At 43.2% G+C, this 19642-nt stretch overlaps 1 protein-coding gene across 44 annotated transcripts in view; it reads right to left on the minus strand.

Annotated features, from left to right (window-relative positions):
* The window catches only part of RIMS2 (regulating synaptic membrane exocytosis 2), a 379504-nt gene that overhangs the window by 308887 nt on the left and 50975 nt on the right, over positions 1–19642 (minus strand). For all 44 annotated transcript variants that reach the window (XM_054167301.1, XM_054167288.1, XM_054167286.1 and 41 more), the window contains one exon: positions 3408–3618. In XM_054167301.1, coding sequence (XP_054023276.1) covers positions 3408–3618 — 211 coding nt within the window. The remainder of the gene's footprint in view (positions 1–3407; positions 3619–19642) is intronic.

The following is a 19642-nucleotide window of genomic DNA, read 5'->3' on the forward strand; positions in this document are numbered from 1 at the left end:
AAAGATTGTTAGATATACTAAACTGAGGGGGGGAAAAAAGGTAGAAGGTTTCACCCAAAAAAAAAGTGGGAAAGACAGGGATATTTCAAATTAGAAAGCAGGGACATCATTAAAACAATGGATAATGGATGAAATTTAAATATTAAGTAGAGGAGGTTAAAACTTATGCAAAGTTTTAAAAGGAGCAAGTATCCTAAGAAAACAAACTTTGAGATGAAAAGGATCTTTATTAGCTGGTTTTTATCACATTGTTTAGCTGGCTGTTCTGTGAAGAGTCTCAAGCACTTCACCATGTAAACTAAAAGCTTTCCTACATCAAGCAGTAACCCCCAAAACTGGTGCCTTTGGAAAGGCAGCTGGATCTGTCTGGCAGCTTTGTTTGTGTGATATTTTAGCATCTCATTTTCTCAGCTGCATAAATCTCATTCCGCTGTGCACTGCCTCGTTCAGTGTGCATTTCCCTATATAAATCATTAGATCATTAAAAAGCCATAACAGTAGCATAGTTTGTGTATCAGTAGTGCCTGTATTCCTAAGAACAGTTACTGCCTGCTGTGATGTGATTCATTGCTTCAGTTTCAATAATGTGAAATTGTTCATAAACATAAAAGATGACAGTTCAAGGTCCCTTACTCCCATGGGAGTTAAAGCCTACATCCTGGCTGAATACTCCATTCACTAAGTCAGTAAGCAGCAGTACTACTGCTCTCAGTCCCATGTTTCATCTAGTAGGAACTCCCACCGAATTTCTGTACAGCCCAAACTGAATTTTAATGCCTGAATTTCAGGCACTGCAACTAAACTGAAAGAGGAATAAATCATCCATTCATTCAGAAAATCCTAATCTAATGCTCTGACAACAAACATTTCCATGCTCTGCTCCTACTCGTGACCATAAAGTTGCATAGAATGGTTGGAAAGGACCTTAGGAATCAGCTACTCCAACCTCCCCAACATGGGCAGGGACACCTCACAACTAGACTTGGCTGCTCAAGGCCTCATCCTGGCAGGGAGGAGGCATCCAAAACCTGTTCCACCCTTCTACTGAAGAACCTCTTCCCAAGATCCAGCCTAATCTTGTGAGTAGCAATCCTCCTTGTGACCTTTGAAAGAACCTTTTCTGCACAATCCTGCATGTTGAGGCACATGCTGCCAACACCAGACTGTACCAAACTATTTGGAAGCATAATCCAGTGCAAGAGTTTGGCTTCAAATTTGATATTATGGAAAAGATCACAAACTGATCAGAGAGCTCTATCAAAGAGCATTCCAGATCGTTTAAGAAGCACCTCATATAAAGTCCAAACCAGAGACATATAACCTGTCAAACAATATCCACAAAGATCAAAGGAGATTTAGCAAAGTTAAAAATAAGAAGCTATCAGAAGTCATCCTTCAGGAGGGGGCAGAAATAGCTCTGGTAAATTCTGGTGGACCAAAAATACTTTTCATGGAATAATAGATATGTGCATAAAAGAGATCATTAATAGGAGATTGCCACAGTCTCTCTGATTAAATCTTTTGTATCCATGCTCACAGTGATTGGAGACATACTTATTCCAGAATATTATTTAATGCAGAATATGAGGTCCTACTCTGAACTGATGCTTTGGAAAGGGAAGCTTTAAAGTGAGCCAGGAGAACAACAGCCCAGTGACAACTTTTTAAAGCCTCAAGTCTAAAATATGTATTAACTGTACCAGAATCTTCTCACTGAAAAGAGGAATAAGAAGTGGGAGATGCCATCCCAATTCCATCAGTTTTAAGGAATTTCAGCATTAGATCAACTGAATAATAGGCAAGTGAGCTTGACATCCCCATTGGACAGGTTTGTAACAGCCCAAACAGAGAATGCAATTAGCAAGCTGCCATGGAATAAGAATAAACTCATCCACAGGAAAAAACAAACAACCTAATTGATGAACAGACAAGAAGAAAAGAACAGGAATAAACGGTCAGGGTTTTTTCTTTAAGGGAGAGGCATCACCTCACAGGGGATCTGTAGAGGTGCTCTGTCCTGCATATTCATAAAGTACATCGAGCAGAAAAGAATGAGGCAGGAAAGCTTGTTTATTACACTAAATTATCAATACTAGTAGAGAGAAAAAAAAAGTCAACTGAGAAGAGTTGCAGAATAGATTCAGAATACTGAATGGAGAAGCTGGCTTGCAGAAGGACAGAGGAGGTTGAAAAGTAAGAGAAGCTTTCTGTGGTGAGGATGGTGAAGCAGAGGAACAAACTTAAGATTCTATAGAAAGAATCCACTGGAAGTCTTTCAAGAGAAGTCAGTCCTTCCAAATTCACATGATCCATCCCAAGGACAGTCTAAAGGACATATCAGAATGTATAACTTTAGGAGATGAAGCCTTCCTCTTAAGGCCCTTTTTCTGCATTTCTAAGTACACAGACATAGTGCCTCAAATATCTGCCCTGATTGCCTTTTATAAACATATGAAAGTACCACAGAAATTATTCCATCTCTTATCTTCAGGTAATTGTAGAGAGCAAGAAGGTCTCCCCTGAGCCTCCTCTTCTCCAGGCTAAGCAACCCCAGCTCCCTCAGCCTCTCCTCACAGGGCTGTGCTGGAGGCCTCTCCCCAGCCTCGCTGCCCTTCTCTGGACACGTTCAAGAGTCTCAATGTCCTTAAATTGAGGGGCCCAGAACTGGACACAGTTGAATAAAAATTCTCAGAGCTGTTTTCTGATTACCTCAGCTCCTTCTAAAAATTCAGACTGCTGTTTTACCTGTTCTACAAGAAGCACCAGTACACCAGCTCCACATCTTACCTTTTTAGAGCATTTAATTTTTTCCTAATACTACCTTGCTGTTTGCATGTCTATTTCTATGTACAAATAGAAAAGATCTCTGTATGTCTAAAGATTTTCATTCTCCATAATATGTTGTATAAACTTTCACACTTACTGACAATAATTTTGTACAGAAGAACCTGAGCAAGTAGAAAAAGACACAGATCCGTGCTTTCTCTTGCAATAATCTGCGTCTCCATATTATCATCTCCAGACCACTAGGTATATCTCCTAGTCTCAAATAAAGAGGCTCAGCCCTCCAAGTAAAGGGCTGTATGTTCGTGAATCCTCCGTTAGAAACGCGGTATGTACTAAGTTAAAAGCCACAATCACAAACCCATCTGCAAATGGAAATTATCTGAGAAGACAACAGATGTCTTAAAAGCCCCTAAAGTAGCTATCATTACCACTCTGAAGGACTTAAAAGCGCCTCAAGGAGGCATCATTATCATCTTAAAGGACTTTAAAGCGCCTAAAGAAGGCATCATTACCACCTTAAAGGACGTGTTCGAGTAGCTATGTGATTTGGATGCCGAAGCAATCAATAAGCAATGGTGAGTTTAGGAGAAGCTGGTTTGCAAGCTCCCACAGCTCCGTACCTTATTTGACCGTAAGGACACTCTTCCTCCGCAGCGGGCACAGAACTTAGTTTGGCAATATGAACAGTTATGGCCACAGCCATCGGCAAATTTGGTTTTGTGGCAGATGCCACAGGTTGGGGCATCACCCTTCTGCTCCTGCTGCTGCTGTGATTCTTCACCCATCTTCTTCACTTGCTCCTTGTACATTTCAAACTGCTGATGTAATTTTCTGCAGAAGAGAAGAGATCATTAACAGTTGCTTTATTGAAGACCACAAACAGTTTGCAACCACTAAATTGCAATCAATTTCAAAATGCAAATCAGAGATAAACACTGTGGCAAGGCAAGTACATTTCATTTATGGTGCTCCAGAAGCATAATGTTTAATAATTATTTCTTGCATTATAATTAAACTCATGGAGGAGGCCCAGCACACCAGCAGCACACAGTTCAGCTGTTACAAAGAGAACTTTGCTTTAGGATGTCACCAGCTGTTAGCTAAAAAAACAACAGTAAGGAAACACAGACTGAGTGATCCAAGAGCCCACGGCTAATAAGCAGCACTGGTCCCAGTACCAACCCCTGAGGGACACCGCTTGTCACTGGGCTCCACTTGGACGTTGAGCCACTGACCTCAACCAAGTGCAGCCCTCCAACCAATTCCTCAAGTGCTCCACCCCTCAAGTCCATGCTGCCTGGTGACCAGGAGGTCATGCAGGACAGTGTCAAATGCTTTACACGAGTCCAGATAGATGACATCAGTTGCTCTTCCCTTATCCACTGATGCTGTAACTCTGTCATAAAAGGTCATGAAGTTCACCAGGCAGGATTTGCCCTTGGTGAAGCCATGCTGGCTGACACCAATCACCTTCATTTTCTGTATGCCTTAGCAAAGCATTCAGGAGGATCTGCTCCATGACCTTGCCAGGCAAAGAGGAGAGCCTGACTGGCCCATGGCTTCCAGAGTCTTCCTTTTTTCCTTAGTTGTTTTCCTTAATTCCATCAGAGAGGTGCAAACACCTTCTTTGGATGTGCTGTGTGTTCACTTGTGCCACAATATCACCCAGAGTAACAATTCTAAAATACTTTTCCAGTCCCTTTCAAGCACTGGGTGCAAGCCCTTAGCAACCTACCTCAGTTTCACAAGTTATCAGAAATCATTTAAGCCATCCACATCATCATACTGTCATTTCATGCTAAATTCAAGGTAGAAGACTTCTTTTTACCCATGACCAAAAGTGGTGACTGCACCTTCTCTGTCCTTGTATCAACCCTTGAAGCTTTTGTTATATTTACTCCTCCCCATCCCACTGGGGGTTAGGATTGAAGGAGCAGCCACATGGTGCTGTATTGCCAGCTGGATGGCAACAAGACTCCTCCAGAGTGAAAGCCTTGTGGCCTGGAGCTGAGCAGTGAGAGAGGTCACGTCTCTGCCCTCCACAAAGAAGGATCTGAGGGTCCTAACAGAGGTTTGTGGAGTCAGGGGTAAGTGGCTTCCTCTGCTTCCTCACTGGTTCAAAAGGAGTTTACTGTTCTTTGTTATTAGCAGGAAAGAGCTGTATGAAGCTGAGAATAAAATATAGAAATCTGGAAACCTGGCCCATTTCACCATTCTACCCTGAGAACAGAGCATAATTGGTAGCTGGCAGTCTGGCCTATTTCCACCAGTGACACATGTAATCTCAGAGACCTTGCTTGCCTTTTAATTGTGCCAAAGATGGCATTCTTCATTTAAAGCATATTATCTATGTTGAACTTCAAGTTTATTTTAGGTTGCATTCTGTTTTGTGGCTTCCTTATAATCTGCAGCCTTTGTTTGTATGATTATTTGCTTAGCAGTCTCAGTGATGCATAAAAAGCACAAGCCTTTTGCCAGTTCTTAAAGCCTGTACTGAAATCATTTCACTTTTGTTTCCTCTTGGGCACAAGATTCTATGTAGAGGTCACAAGCTTTGTCTCAAAGTACAAACTTTTCAAGGTTACATAGAGTGTTTTTCTAAACTCCATGTTCTAGCAGCAAACAGCTTAGCTGCCAAAATGCCTCATTATTACATTTTTGTCTGTTCTGAAGGCCTTGGGGGTGCTGGTGGATGAGAAGCTCAACATAAGCCAGCAGTGTGCACTTGCAGCCCAGAAAGCCAATCACATCCTGGGCTGCAGCAAGAGAAGCAGAGCCAGCAGGTCAAGGGAGATGATTCTTCCCCTCTGCTCTGCTCTGGTGAGACCCCACCTGGAGCACTGTGTCCAGCTCTGGAGCCTCTATTACAGGAAGGATCTGGAGGTGCTGGAAGGTGTCCAGAGAAGGGCCACAAGGATGAGTAGAGGGCTGGAGCTGCTCTGCTGTGAGGACAGACTGAGAGAGTTGGGGCTGCTCAGTCTGCAGAAGAGAAAGCTCTAAGGAGACCTCATTGTGGCCTTCCAGTATCTGAAGGGGGCTACAAGAAAGCTGGGGAGGGACCTTTTTGGGTGTCAGGGAGTGATAGCACTGGGGGTGATGGAGCAAAACTAGAAGTGAGTAGATTCAGATTGGATGTCAGGAAGAAGTTCTTCCCCATGAGGGTGGTGAGACACTGGCACAGGTTACCCAGGGAGGTAGTGGAAGCCTCATCCCTGGAGATTTTGAAGGGCAGGCTGGATGTGGCTCTGAGCAACTTGATCTAGTGTGAGGTGTAGAAGGCAGAGGGGTTGAAACTACATGATCCTTGAGGTCCCTTCCAACCCTAACAATTCTGTGATTCTATGATTCTCATGCTGATAGCTGCCAGAGAAAAATAAGCACAGAAGACACACCTGTGAAAGAATGGCTTACACACAACATGTGTTCTACTTCCTGAGCAGAGCCACTTGAGATGTATATGCATATGTTAAACAAAATACTAACCATTCATTTTGGGAAGTCCATAAAAGAACTTGTCACAGATTACTCTTTTTTTTTTTTTTAAATCATCTAGTCTGCATGAGCTTAAGTAAAAAAAAAGTAATAGTATGCAGCAAGAATTGGGTGCTTAGAACACCACAGTGCTTCAAAAACATTCAATGAAAGCTGTATAACATTTGTCAGAACTGCAATGCCTGCACTCATGTTTCAGCATGGAACACTGCTGTCTGAGAGGGCTCAGGAGTTCAGTTACCAAGGAACTGCAGGTAACCCTCACTAAGGCAAACTTCTGAGCCTTGCACCACTCTCACTTCCTGGCTACACTTTTATTACTGCCCACAGTCCATGCCTCGTTTGCTGTTCCCAGGCATGGAGCACAAGCTGCAGCTGAAATTCAGGCTTCAGAAGGGTTGGTTTTCAGATCTGCCAAATCCATCCACTCAACCATTTTTCTGTCTGGTGACACACAACACTCTTCCCTGTAGTGTATTAAACACTAAATGCTTTCTGCTTTTACCATAGTGGTAGCTAAGCTGTCACCAAACACACACACACTTCTATTCTATTCTTATACATACAACCCTGTGTGTTGGTAGGGGCTAGGAAACAACTGGCTGAACATGAGCTCTGTTGATAAGAACCCTGGAAAATAGGGTGGAACGCAGGCTATGAGCCAGTGGTGTGTGTGCTCTCATTACAAAATGCACAAATTACATATGAGGATACAACGACACGAGTATGAGCAGCAGACAATGGGAAGTTATTTGTCCCCTTTAGCTGGCACTGCCGAGGCTGCATCTGGCATATTGTGTCCAGATTGCAGTCCACCAGTTCAAGAGGGATGTTGACAAACTGGGCAAGTTCAGTTTGTCAACAATAAAGCAAACATAAAAAACCAAACCAACCAAACAAAAAGAAGTGGTCAGAGTCCTAGAACATGTAATCCCTAAGAGTGGAATACAGGAGCTGGATTTGTTCTGTCCAGTGAAGAGAAATGGCCTAAGGAGTGATCACAGAATCACAGGGGTAGGTAAGGGGTTGGAAGGGACCTCTGGAGATCATCTGGTCCAACCCCTCTGCTAAAGCAGGTTCACCTAGAGCAGGTTGCACAGGCACATGTCCAGGGGGTGTTTGAATATCTCCAGAGAAGGACTCTCCACAACCTGATCCAAAAATTACAGCACCACATTATTTCTGGTAGTTGCAAATCCAAATCGAGGGACAAAAGGCACTGTAATGGCACACTGGGAGGTTCACATTGGACACTAGGATAGCAGCAGTGAAACAGATTGTCCCAGGAAGCTGTGGGATCACCATCCCTAAAGGTTTTCCAAACTCATCCAGACCAAGCTCCAGCTGCCCTGACCTAGCATTGCCAATAACCATGCTTTGAGTGGGAGGTTGATTTCAAAGAGCATTTCTGCTATTATGTACTTGACACTGGCTTTGTGGAATAAAACAAGGAATGTGTAGTATAAACTCAAGCAGCAGCAGAGGGAAAAGTATTCAACAAAAATTACTTGCCTTAGCAGTGCTAAAAAAAAATTACTGACTTTATCAATGGCCAAGATGAGGACTTCAAGCTGCCCTGGCCCCGTTTTCTCTTTTCCCCATTTACTAGAGCTTTGTGCAAAGGCTTTCAGTTCATACTTCACCAAATTGTGTTCTCAGCTTATCTGACCTCTCCCACAAAACAACAAATACTCCTTTCATTCCACTCTGCTCAATGTGATCACTAATAAATATTGCATGGCCCTGAATAACTTTCTAACTACAGATGAGGTCATGCCACTGAATCCAGTTTACTACATTCAGAAACTCAGTAGAAAAGACAAAAACAGATGCAGGGGAAAGTACTCTGAGTTTTAATAACTGAGTAGAAGATGGCTGAATGAATTGGCAGATTACACACCAGGCTACAGGATTGCCTTACCTGCCTTTTTCTTTGGTGTGTGCTTACAATGCTCAGTATTGAATCAAACTGCAGCCTTTGTTCACTGACTTTGCTTATTGGCAGCAGTGAGGCTGCTCTTTGCTGGTAGGGTAACAGTTAAAAGAGTACCTTGAGAAGCAGTATCTTTGTGACTCACCATCTCTTCTGGTTAAAATTTATCTAACTGAATTGTTTGCTGCACTTCTACGTCTGTAACACACAAAAAGCTCTGAAGTTCCAGTGAAGGTTTCAACAGACAGAATGTAACACCACACCCAATTCATCTAGCTCTTTTTCCACATTTTTGTTAGCATCATAAGAAGGAGATTTAAAAGTAAAGAGAATCTCACACTCCGCCAATAGTTTAACAAGGGTCAGAATATTCAGACAAAGCTCCTCCATAACTGACAAGTTAGGTTTGTGTTGGAAAGGACCTTACAGATCATCCAGTTCCAATCCCCCTGCCAGCAGCAGGGACACCTCCCACCAGCCCTCATCCAACCTGGCCTTAAACACCTCCAAAGAAGGAGGCATGCACAACTTCCCTGGGCAGCCTGTTCCAGTGTCTCACCACCCTTACTGTAAAGAACTCATTTCTAACCTCCAGTCTAAATCTGCCTTCCTTAAGCTTCAATCCATTCCCTGTCATTCTATCACTGCAAGCCCTTGTAAATTTTCCCTTCCCAGCTTTCTTGCAGACCCCTTTCAGGTACTGGAAGGCAGCTCTAAGGTCTCCCTGGAGCTGACTTCTCCAGTTTGAACAGCCCCAACTCTTGCAGCCTGGGTTCTCCAGCCCTCTGATCACCTTTGTGGTATCCTCTGGACCTTCTCTAGCAGTTCCATGTCTCTGTTCTTCTGGGTACCCCAGAACTGGAGACAGTGCTGCAGGTGGGGTCTCAGCAGAGCAGAGCAAAGGGGAGGAATCACCTCCCTTGCCCTGCCAGTCACACTGCTTTGGATGCAGCCCAGATGTAGTTGCATTCTGGGCTGCCAGCGCAGACTGCAGTGCAAGGTTAGCTGCCTGTAAGTGAGGAAGGCTCTTTCATAACTTCAGAAGGAAATTTCACACATTTGAATACCTTCATATGCCTCTCTGGTTTATTTCAGTATAAATGAGAAGGCTCTAATCATCCTTTGCTGAATCTTATTTAAACCTTAATTTACAACAGAAGTCTCCATAACTTTCACACAATATTTTGGTGGTTATGCTGTTTTGCTTGTTTCCCCCTCACTCTCATTAGCTGCTATTGTATTTGGAGGGAAAAGAATAGAATAAATGTGTAAAAGAGCTTCTTTAGATGATTATGACTATCAATTCCCATTGAGTTTTTCTCATTTGTTTCTAAAATAAACATTCTTAGCTAATTTTTGCATTCCTTCTTCCATAAAACTTCTTCACTAGTAAGTTTTTCCACCTACTTCTGTACCTTCTCCAGCTAGCTTGGAAGTATCATTAGGACAGTTTTAAAGCACCAAGCTGGCAAAATTACATCCATACTGCTATATACAATAGTGGTAGTTTTCCTTCTGCTCTTTACCCTTGTGACAAGGCCAACACTTCCCAGGTAATTTTAGGTCTCACTCAAAGTAAGATTAACCACCCCAGTTATAATTTGAATAAGGGAATCTGCCAGTGCCTGACTCTCCAAGGGAACTCTCCAAATTCATTCCACAACTGCTTCCACTCATTTAAAAATGTTTTATCTCCAGTTCCATGGACCTTGTCCCTGTGTTTGCAATCCACACTGTCCCTAAGGAGCTGCTTTGGTAAAGTGCTGAAACTGTAAGTACTAATCCTCAGCTGACAACAAAGATCAGAAGCAAGTAGTTGAACTTGCAACAAAAGCAGGCTGGCAGGAAGCGTCAGCGGCCAAGCACGAGAACAGGATCTTTAAAACCGAGCATTTGTACAGTCATTTATATTTCAGGCCAGCATAAATACAAGAAAACACAAAGTTCCAGGTGAAAAAATTCCAGATCATTACAGCCAACTTTCATTAGCTAGTTATGAGTCAAGATGGGAGCAGTCATTCTGTGTGCTTTACATACCCAGATACTTCCAACTTCAACAATTTCTGACAGTTCTAGCAGGGAAAAAACCACAATTGTCTCAAAGACAACGGGGTTTCAAGTTTGGAAACTTAAAGTAGTTAAAGGGACCCTATTAAAAAACAAAATATGGCAACTATTTTTTAGTAGGGTGTGTTGTGGCAAGAGAGGAGGTAATGGTTTTAAACTCAAAGAGTGTACATTTAGACTAGATAAAAGGAAGACAGTTTTTACAGTAAAGGGTGATGAAACACAGGCACAGGCTGCTCAGACACGTGGGAGATTCTCCTTCCCTGCAAACATGCAGTGTCAGGTTGGACAAGGCTCTGAGCAACCTGATCTAGAGGAAGATGTCCCTGCCCTGCAGGGGGGTGGACTAGATGACCTTTAAGGGTCTCTTCCGACTCGAACCATTCTATGATTCTACAACTAGTCACAGGGGCAGAAAGGAACTTTTGGAAGTGTTGTCTTCTGGTAAAGATGCATCCTGAGATCAGTCTTTGCTGAGTATTAGAAAAAACACAACCAGAGAGAGACACCTATTTGAATCTGCAGCTGTATGGACATCATAATGTCATCATGTATTGCTGCTGCTGCTAAGCAGTTTGGTCAAGTGCTTGTGGAGGTTTTAGAGAATAGAATAGAATAGAATAGAATAGAATAGAATAGAATAGAATAGAATAGAATAGAATAGACCAGACCAGACCAGACCAGACCAGGTTGGAAGAGACCTATAAGATCATCGAGTCCAACCTATCATCCAACACCATCTAATCAACTAACCCATGGCACCAAGCACCCCATCCAGTCTCTTCCTAAACACCTCCAGTGATGGCAACTCCACCACCTCCCTGGGCAGCATATTCCAATGGCCAATCACTCTCTCTATGAAGAATTTCTTCCTAACATCCAGTCTAAATCTCCCCTGGCACAGCTTGAGACTGTGTCCTCTTATTCTGGTGCTAGTTGCCAACTAGTACATAGGAGCAATGAGTCTCTCTCAGCAGTCTCACATGGCTGGTGACCAGCATCTGTCCTTCATTTTCATGAGAGAAGGAACAAAGGAGAGGAACAATCTGTAGAAGATTGCTGTAAAAGAGGCACGGTTAGGATCATGACACTCAACTACCACTACTTGCAGCCATCTAGGTATTGGAAAATATACAAGGAGCCAAAATCTCTGAGGCCTCTAATTCAATCAGCCACAACAAACTCCCAGGTAAAAAGGTGGTGAGTCAGAGCTCCTTGCTAAACAAAAGGGAAATAGCATCTCAGGACTTACTTTGTAGCAGAAAACTACTTTATCAAGTGAATTGGGAGTATTTTGCAGCTTTTTGCAGCATTCTTATTTTATTATGAGCTTTATGCAAAAACTGAGAGTCCTGTTTGGATATTTTCCATGCACAGCTGACACAGCCACACAGAAGTTTTCATCCCCTGTAAAAACTTCGCACTTGAAATCCAAGTCACTGAGTACACACTTGGTTTTCATGAGGATTTCCTTTTGCAATCTATTTGTGTTCTGTCACTCTACTTTCTGTATTTCAAGAACTATGCTGATTTTTATAGCTACTGTGACACTCCTTCCTGATTCACTCACTTGATTGAAATGTCTTGTAACAGAAATCTTCTTAGTCTAAAAACATTAGAAATCTAGTTTCAGGTTGGCTATCTCCACACTTTTTTTCCTGATACAGTTTTAAGGGGGCTGGGCCATGCCTATGTACTTTTAAATTGCTAGACTTATCTTTCAAACCACCTCATTAGTTAAAGCATACAAGTCACTGTTCTATCCAAATAAGCCACTCACAAGTTTCACACTTTAGCCTACATTTGACTTCCTTTCCTAAGTCATACTTCCATTGACTACACACTAAACTTTGTTTTAAAGGTACGCAATATCTACCAAAGGTACCTTAAGCCTAATTCAGTTGCTGGCAATTAAGCACATTGCAACACTATTACATTTATAAAGGGCATCTCCAGGAGAGGTAATATTTCTCCCAGTCACTCAGGTTACCTTATTTGCATCATCATCAGCTGACTTACAAAAGGAAGCCAATCTCCTCACACTTGTCGGTTTAGGAATGCCCAAAATAATTAAGTTACTCCATTAAACTTTTTTATTCTTACTATGAAAGGCAAAATTACTTTTTCATTAGACAGCTACAGAGAGAGCCAAAATAAATACATGCTAAATAATAGGTCAGCCTGCCTTGGCTCTGAAATGTAACACCTCCTGGCATCACGGTATCATGACCAGAGCGAGTTCATTCCACAGTGTTTACAACATTCATGAGAACTTTCAATTATTCAGCAGCCCCTATCTTTTTACCTTTCTCACAGGGCTGTTCCTATCTTCCCCAGTTTTCCTTTTTCAACAAACAGGAAATAAATGTGAGCAATGCAAGGAAACCCAGAGGTAAGCAAGTCTCAGTTGTGCTCACCACACGGCTGGCTCAGTTTTATCTCAGCAAACCACCTTCACGTCTTTGATGCTGAGTTATCACCTCCAGAGCTGGTGGCAGTAAGTAGCTGGGGCACATCTTAGTTTTGGCTGTATTGTTACCGTAAAAATACCACCAGTGGAGCCACAGTGCCAGCAGCATTTTAGGGGGAGGTCCTCTTGAAACAGTTTCTCAGTCCTCAAAAACCTGTAATTTTTCATCCTTTTCAAAATTAAAGATAGTAGGAAGTCGTGCCAAACCCACAAGCGTTCACCGCGCTGATGTAACCTCTGCTAGAAACAGAAGAAATGGGTCTTGGAATGTTAAATCATATATTAAGAGAAAATGTTGGGGTTTTAATACAGAGCTCACAAATGGAGAGAGATGCTCTCGCCTGCAGGAGGGATTTCCTAAGTGCATGAACAAGGTGTGTTGTAATTCTCCCCACGCTCGCCACATCCAAAGCCATGCCTCCATACTTCCCTACCTTCTCTTTACTCTGAAGGGCTCACCGAATTCAAACTTGGTTTCTCAGAAGTAAAATGTGAAGTCAGTGTAGTTGGCAGCAGTATTATTTCAATAGTGTTTGATCATGATTGAAGAGATGAAAGATTCATGTCTCAAAAGATGTTTAAATAGTAACCTAGTGCTACCCCTGAGAGATAATGTTTGAGCGTGAGAAATAATTGGAGTTGTGCAAAAACCGCCCCAAAAATCAGAGCCGGAGAGATCGGAATTCAATCCCATATTTAAATCCTTTAACCTCTTAATTAAAGCTTATTAATTAACCATCAAGAGCTCAAGGCTACTGGGTATAAATTAGGGTTGTAAGAGAATAACGCTGGGCCACCAATAAGCCTTCTGGCCATGCTCTGCTGCTCAGAACCTGTAACCTAACAGAGGGAGCAAGGGCACTGTGACATTCAAAGGCCATGAACTACCCCAGAAACAGCTCTGGGAAGAATCTGTTTTCCTACAGTGCTTGAAGGCTTTGCTAAGATTTCTACATCAATTTACTAAAGCCTGACTGTCTTCCTGTTGACACAAACCAAGTTCTCTCTGCTGAGTATCTTTGCACTGAACTAAGATTATCCCTTTGCTAGAACAAAATTCTGCTTAGTAACCAGTTGTGGAAGGAAGGAATAAGCAAAGGGATGTAAAGTTTCACACAGAATCACAGAATTACTGAGGCTGGGAAAGACCTGTGAGATCATCAAGCCTAGCCTATGACTTAACACCATGACATCAGCTAAACCATGCCACCAAGTGCCACATCCAGTCTTGCCTTAAACACCTCCAGGGCAGCAACTCCACCACCTCCCTGGGCAGTCCATTCCAGCGTCTAATTCCCCCTTCCCTGAGTAAGTGCTTCCTAACATCCAACCTCAACCTCCCCTGGCACAGCTTCATACCATGCCCTCTTGTCCTGTGACTAGTTGCCTGCCATCCTAAAGGATGACCAAAAAAGGTGGCATGTAGAACAAGTAGCTGGAATTACTGATGAGCTTCCACACTTTGGAACCATTGACTCCTGTTTGTGACATGACCAAAATTCCCAATAGGCCACAATAGAAACTGGATTTCTGTTTCTGTGAGACTGTCTTTTTTCCCCCCTGTGACAATCTTTGCCGTCTGTTAATGCTATTCATGGATGAGACTTTGTACCCTGTAGTACTCATCCTCACCCCAGGCTTCTGATCGACTCACCCTGGCACCATCTGTCTGTGTTTGTTCTGAGTCCAAGATCCTCCAGGAGCCACAGCACTATGAATTTACTTCGACTTTCTCTCTATACAGAACATAATCAGAACATAAACATCTCTTGGAAGAGATGGTGAGTGACTTTCCTTCCTCTGTAAAATCACTATTGCCGATCCTATGACCAGCACCCACATGAGCACACATGTGAAAGCAAATGGGAATGACTCCAGTGAATAATTAAAAGGAGACATCCATCTGAGGGTTTCATCACATACGTGTTTTGAGGACCTTGCTCCCTTTAGGACATACCTGAAATATTTTGGATAGCTCATTGTCAAAACACTCAAACCAGAACCATAGTGAGGAACACCACCCACATCGCAAGATTCTGCACCTGGTGATAAAGGACAACTGCCTCATGCACCGTGTCTTCCCTAGGTAAACACAGCAGAGCTCCACATGCCACAGTCAGACTTTCTAAATCAGTCTAGTCCTTTCCAGCCTTACAAACAAACATAGACATTCCCTTCCTTGCTGCCCCTCCACACCTCTTCACTTAAGGCATGAATAGCTCATGTTATTTTTGATCCGATAGGTCAAATACTCCAACTATTCTTTACCAAATGAAAAAGGGGGAAAAAAACCCTCAGTGAAAAGAGCACTTTGCTCACCCTCACTCACTCCAATATCTAAGAAAATCAACCACTGCAAATACATCATCACAAAAGCATAACTGAGAGAATAAACTCTTCCAAAGTCAAACACCACATTGACTCATAGCTGCCAACCAAAACAAACTGTTCGTGAAAAAGATTTGTAAGTTTAAAAGCAACATTTGAACTTTCTTATGAAAAGCTCTGCAGCTGGGAAGCCTAATTGCATTGCCAGCCAGCCTAATTGTGTTTCCTGACTCAACAGGACAGGAATTCCCCAGATACTGATGACTGACAGGACTGCTGGTTCTGCTTTCAACCTGCAAGTAAGCAGAAACACCCACTGCTAGGTGAGACTTAGCATGAGGGGCTCCAGCGGAGGGCCATGAGGATGAGCAGAGAGCTGGAGCACCTCTGCTATGAGGACAGATTGAGGGAGTTGGGGTTGTTCAGTCTGGAGAAGAGAAGGCTATGAGGAGACCTAATTGTGGGCTTCCAGTATCTGAAGGGGGCTACAAGAAAGCTGGGGAGGGACTTTTGAGGGTGTCAGGGAGTGACAGGACTGGGGGAATGGATCTAAGCTAGAAAAGGGTAGATTCAGATCGGATGTGAGGAAGAAGTTCTTCTCCTTGAGGGTGGTGAGAGACTGGCACAGGTTGCCCAAGAAGGTGGTGGAAGCCTCATCCCTGGAGGTTTTGAAGGGCAGGCTGGATGTGGCTCTGGGCAACCTAATCTAGTGTGAGGTGTCCCTGCCCATGGCAGGGGGGCTGGAACTGGATGATCCTTGAGGTCCCTTCCAACTCTAACAATTCTATGATTCTATGACAAACAGCCACCATTTCCACTGGCATCCTTAGCAGTTGGAAGTGCTCAATACTTCACAAGGACAGTCAGCACAACCCCAGCCCTGTTTGTAGAAGCCATTTGCACAGGCACAAACTATTGCCAGTACCTGCCTTCAATAGCAAGCATTAAGACATTTCCTTCCACACTAACATCTAAAAATATATACACCATGAATGGTTAAAAACTGAGACATAATTCCTGCAAAATACTCTATACATAGCAGCAGCTATAGGTACTGAATGGTCACTTCTGCATCAAAATCCAGATGTCCCTACAGCATGAAGCTGCATTTTCAACAATTACTAATTACCTGCCTTTCTGTACATGCTCTACCCGAAAAGTCAGTCTGCCTTTTCTATAAAATGAAACACTTCTTAACATTTCCAGCAAGGTTTAGTCAGATTGCCTCAGCAAAAACAGCCACTTCTTTACCAGCTTAGTCTCTGACACACAGGGGGTGGAAAAAAGGCAATAAAGGAGCAGGTGTCTGTAATGGACTGAAAATTGCATGGAGAAGTAGAAGGTGTTAGAGGAGAGAGGGAAACAAAAATGTAAGTAATGGATATTCACACCCTTCAGATTTGGGAGCTTGAGGGAAGCTGCTCACTTAGCACCAGAGACAGCATAGGAATTAAAATGAGCAGCCTCAGCTTGTTACACGTGTAATGATATCTGAAGTCTAAAATGACCATGAAAAGAAAGGTTCAAATTTTATCTGGCATGTCAAAAACATCTTGTGCCATTATTTTTTCCCCCCTAATTTCTGATAAAAAAAATCACAGAATTGTGTTGGTGGGAAAAGACCTCTAAGATCATTGAGTCCAACCATCAATCTAGCACCACCATGGCCATTAAACCATGTCCTGAAATGCCATGGCCACACATTTCTGAACACCTCCAGGAACAGGGACTTCCCCACCTCCCTGGGCAGCTCATTCCAATGCCTGACCAACCTTGCTGTAACAAAACTTTTCCTAATATCCAATCTAAACCTCTCCTGGCACAATTTCAAGTCATTTCCTCTTGTTCTAGCACCTGGTACTAGGAAGAAGAGACAAAACCCCACCTTGCAACAACCTCCTTTCAGGTAGTTGTAGAAAGTAATGAGGTCTCCCCTCAGCCTCCTCTTCTCTAGACTAAATGATCCCAGTTCCCTCAGCCACTCCTCATAACACTCGTCCTCTAGATTCTTCACCAGCTTCATTGCCCTTTAGACATACTTCAGCACCTCAATGTCTTTCTTGATTTGAGGGACCCAAAACTGAGCACAGTATTTGAGGTGCACCCTCACCAGTTCCGAGCAGAAGGGCACAGTCACTTCCCTATTCCTGTTGGCCACACCATTTGATTCAGGACAGGACCCTCTGTTCCTGTACCTTTAAGACTTCCCTCTTGAACTGTGTCCAGCCTTCCTGGGCTCCTTGGCACTTCAGGACTGCCTCCCAAGGGACTCTGTTGACCAGTCTTCAAAAGAGGCCACAGTCTGCCTGGCAGAAGTCCATGGTGACAGTTCTGCTGACCGCCCCCCTTCCCCAACTACTAAGAATTCTGTCATTTCATGATGGCTGTGACCAAGATGGTCCCAACCAGCAACCATCCACAGGCCATTCTCTAGTCACAAACAGCAGGTGCAGCAGGGCTCCTTCCCTAGTGGTGGAACTAGTAATAGTGCAAGTAAAACAAGGCTCCTAGCACTTTCATTCCTTGTCATTTCATGGAGACCTCCTAGAAAATAACACACAGCCACCAGAATGCAGCTCTGGAAGTCTTGACCTTCCTAACACAAGATTTGTGGAATGCCACACAAATTCAACTTGCTGTATGGTCTTTATTAGCAGTTCTTCACAGAATGAAATGCAAAATTCTTTGGGGAAAAAAAAAATATATAAAATATCCCTTGTGGATATGGCCAATGCCAAAATGAGTTTTGCAGGAGCTGCCTTTGCCCCTGCCACAAAGGCAGGCTCTGTTGGAGACTAAGGTCACTGATTCAGCTGCATGCTTAACGTGCTTTCCTCTGATTGTAGCAAAAGTATCACTTCTGTCTTGTTTAAGTTAGGCTTAAGCCAGCATTTTCTAAATCTATTTGCTTATCTCATCCAGGCAACCTGTCATCCCTCTAGGGTACTGTCCATTTCTCTTGGAAAGCAGTTCAAAGCAGGATGTTGTCAGCATATTAGTAGCACCACAGCCTGAGACATCCACAAGCTGAGAATTTCCAGATACTATACCAGACAGAAAATATGCCCAAGCACAGCTTTTCGAAGCCACTTTAAGCATGTTACAACATGTTGCAGTCCATAATGTTTAGATAGCAACAAGCTTACTGCCCCTACATGTGTATACATATGGAAACATTCTCTTCTGTGGTCAGACTATCGAGGTTATTTCCTTCCATTTTTCAGCAACTTTTTGCATAATTAAAGGTTTCTTCATCTTGCTCACCCCTCTGGGGTGAGGTTTTGTCTTCAGGAGGCTAAATCACCTCATATGTTTCAAGCTTTCCTCACAGACTCAAAGACTCATAGAATGGCTTAGGATGGAAGAGACCTTAGAGCTCATCTACGCCAACCTCCCCGCCATGGGCAGGGACACCTCTCATCCAGACTTGGCTGCTCAAGCCCTCATCCAGCCTGGCTTGAACAACTCCAGGGAGGAGGCAGCCACAGCCTCCCTGGGCAGCCTATTCCAGAGTCCCACCACACTTGTACTTCCTAAGACCCAGTCTAACCCTACTCTCAATCAGCTTAAGACCACTCCCTCTTGCGCTACTGGTAGGCACCCTTACAAAAAGTCCCTCTCCAGCCTTTCTGTAAGCTCCCTTCAGGTACCCTTCAGGTACCCTTCAGTACCGGAAGGCAGCTTTAAGGTCCCCCCAGAGCCTTCTCTTCTCTAGGCTGATCAACCCCAGCTCCCTCAGCCTATCCTCATAGCAGAGGTGTTTCAGCCCTTGGACCTTCAACAGCCCTGTCATGTTTCTCAGACAACGATGCATTCTTATCACTCTCCACTGAATTCCAACTGCTCCACACTGTTTTGGAAGGATGGTGTTCAATAAAGGGAAGGTGCTCACAGGTCAGGCTTTACCAAAGCTTAGCACAGAGCTGCTAGGCTAGTGTCTAAAAAAATCCAGCATATTTACCTCTCACATGATTCTGGCTTCTGCTTAATTTACACAGTGTTATGTCTCCCAGACTCTCTAACAGAAAACTTCTACCTACACTCTTTTGCTTTATCCTGTGTTAACCACAGAAGCTATCCATACATAATTACACCACTTTGCATTTACCCTTTAGAATGGCACCATAACACCATCACGACAGCCTGGATTTTCTTAGGGTAATTTTGGGATATAATCCTGCTCTTTAGAAATCACACTTCTCCCAGCCTCCTGCCATCTGTAAGTTCAATGAGTATACAACTTCATTAATTGCTTAAGTATTTGATAAAAACTCTGAATAAAGCTGCTTCCCAAAGAGATTACTGTTGAAAACAAACCCAAACCCAGAACAAACCCAAACAAACCAAACCCAAACCCAGAAGAAACCCAAACAAACTAAACCTGAACCCAAAACAAACTAAACCCAAACCCAGAAAAAATCCAAACAAACCAAACCCAACCCAATCCCTGAACAAACTCAAACTAAACCCAAACCCAAAACAAAACAAACCCAACCCCAGAACAAACCCAAACTAAACCCAAAACAAACCAAACCCAAAGCCAGAAAAAAAGAACAAACAAACCA

This window comes from Dryobates pubescens, chromosome 14 (genome assembly GCF_014839835.1).
Source record: "Dryobates pubescens isolate bDryPub1 chromosome 14, bDryPub1.pri, whole genome shotgun sequence".
Taxonomy (NCBI): Eukaryota; Metazoa; Chordata; class Aves; order Piciformes; family Picidae; genus Dryobates; species Dryobates pubescens.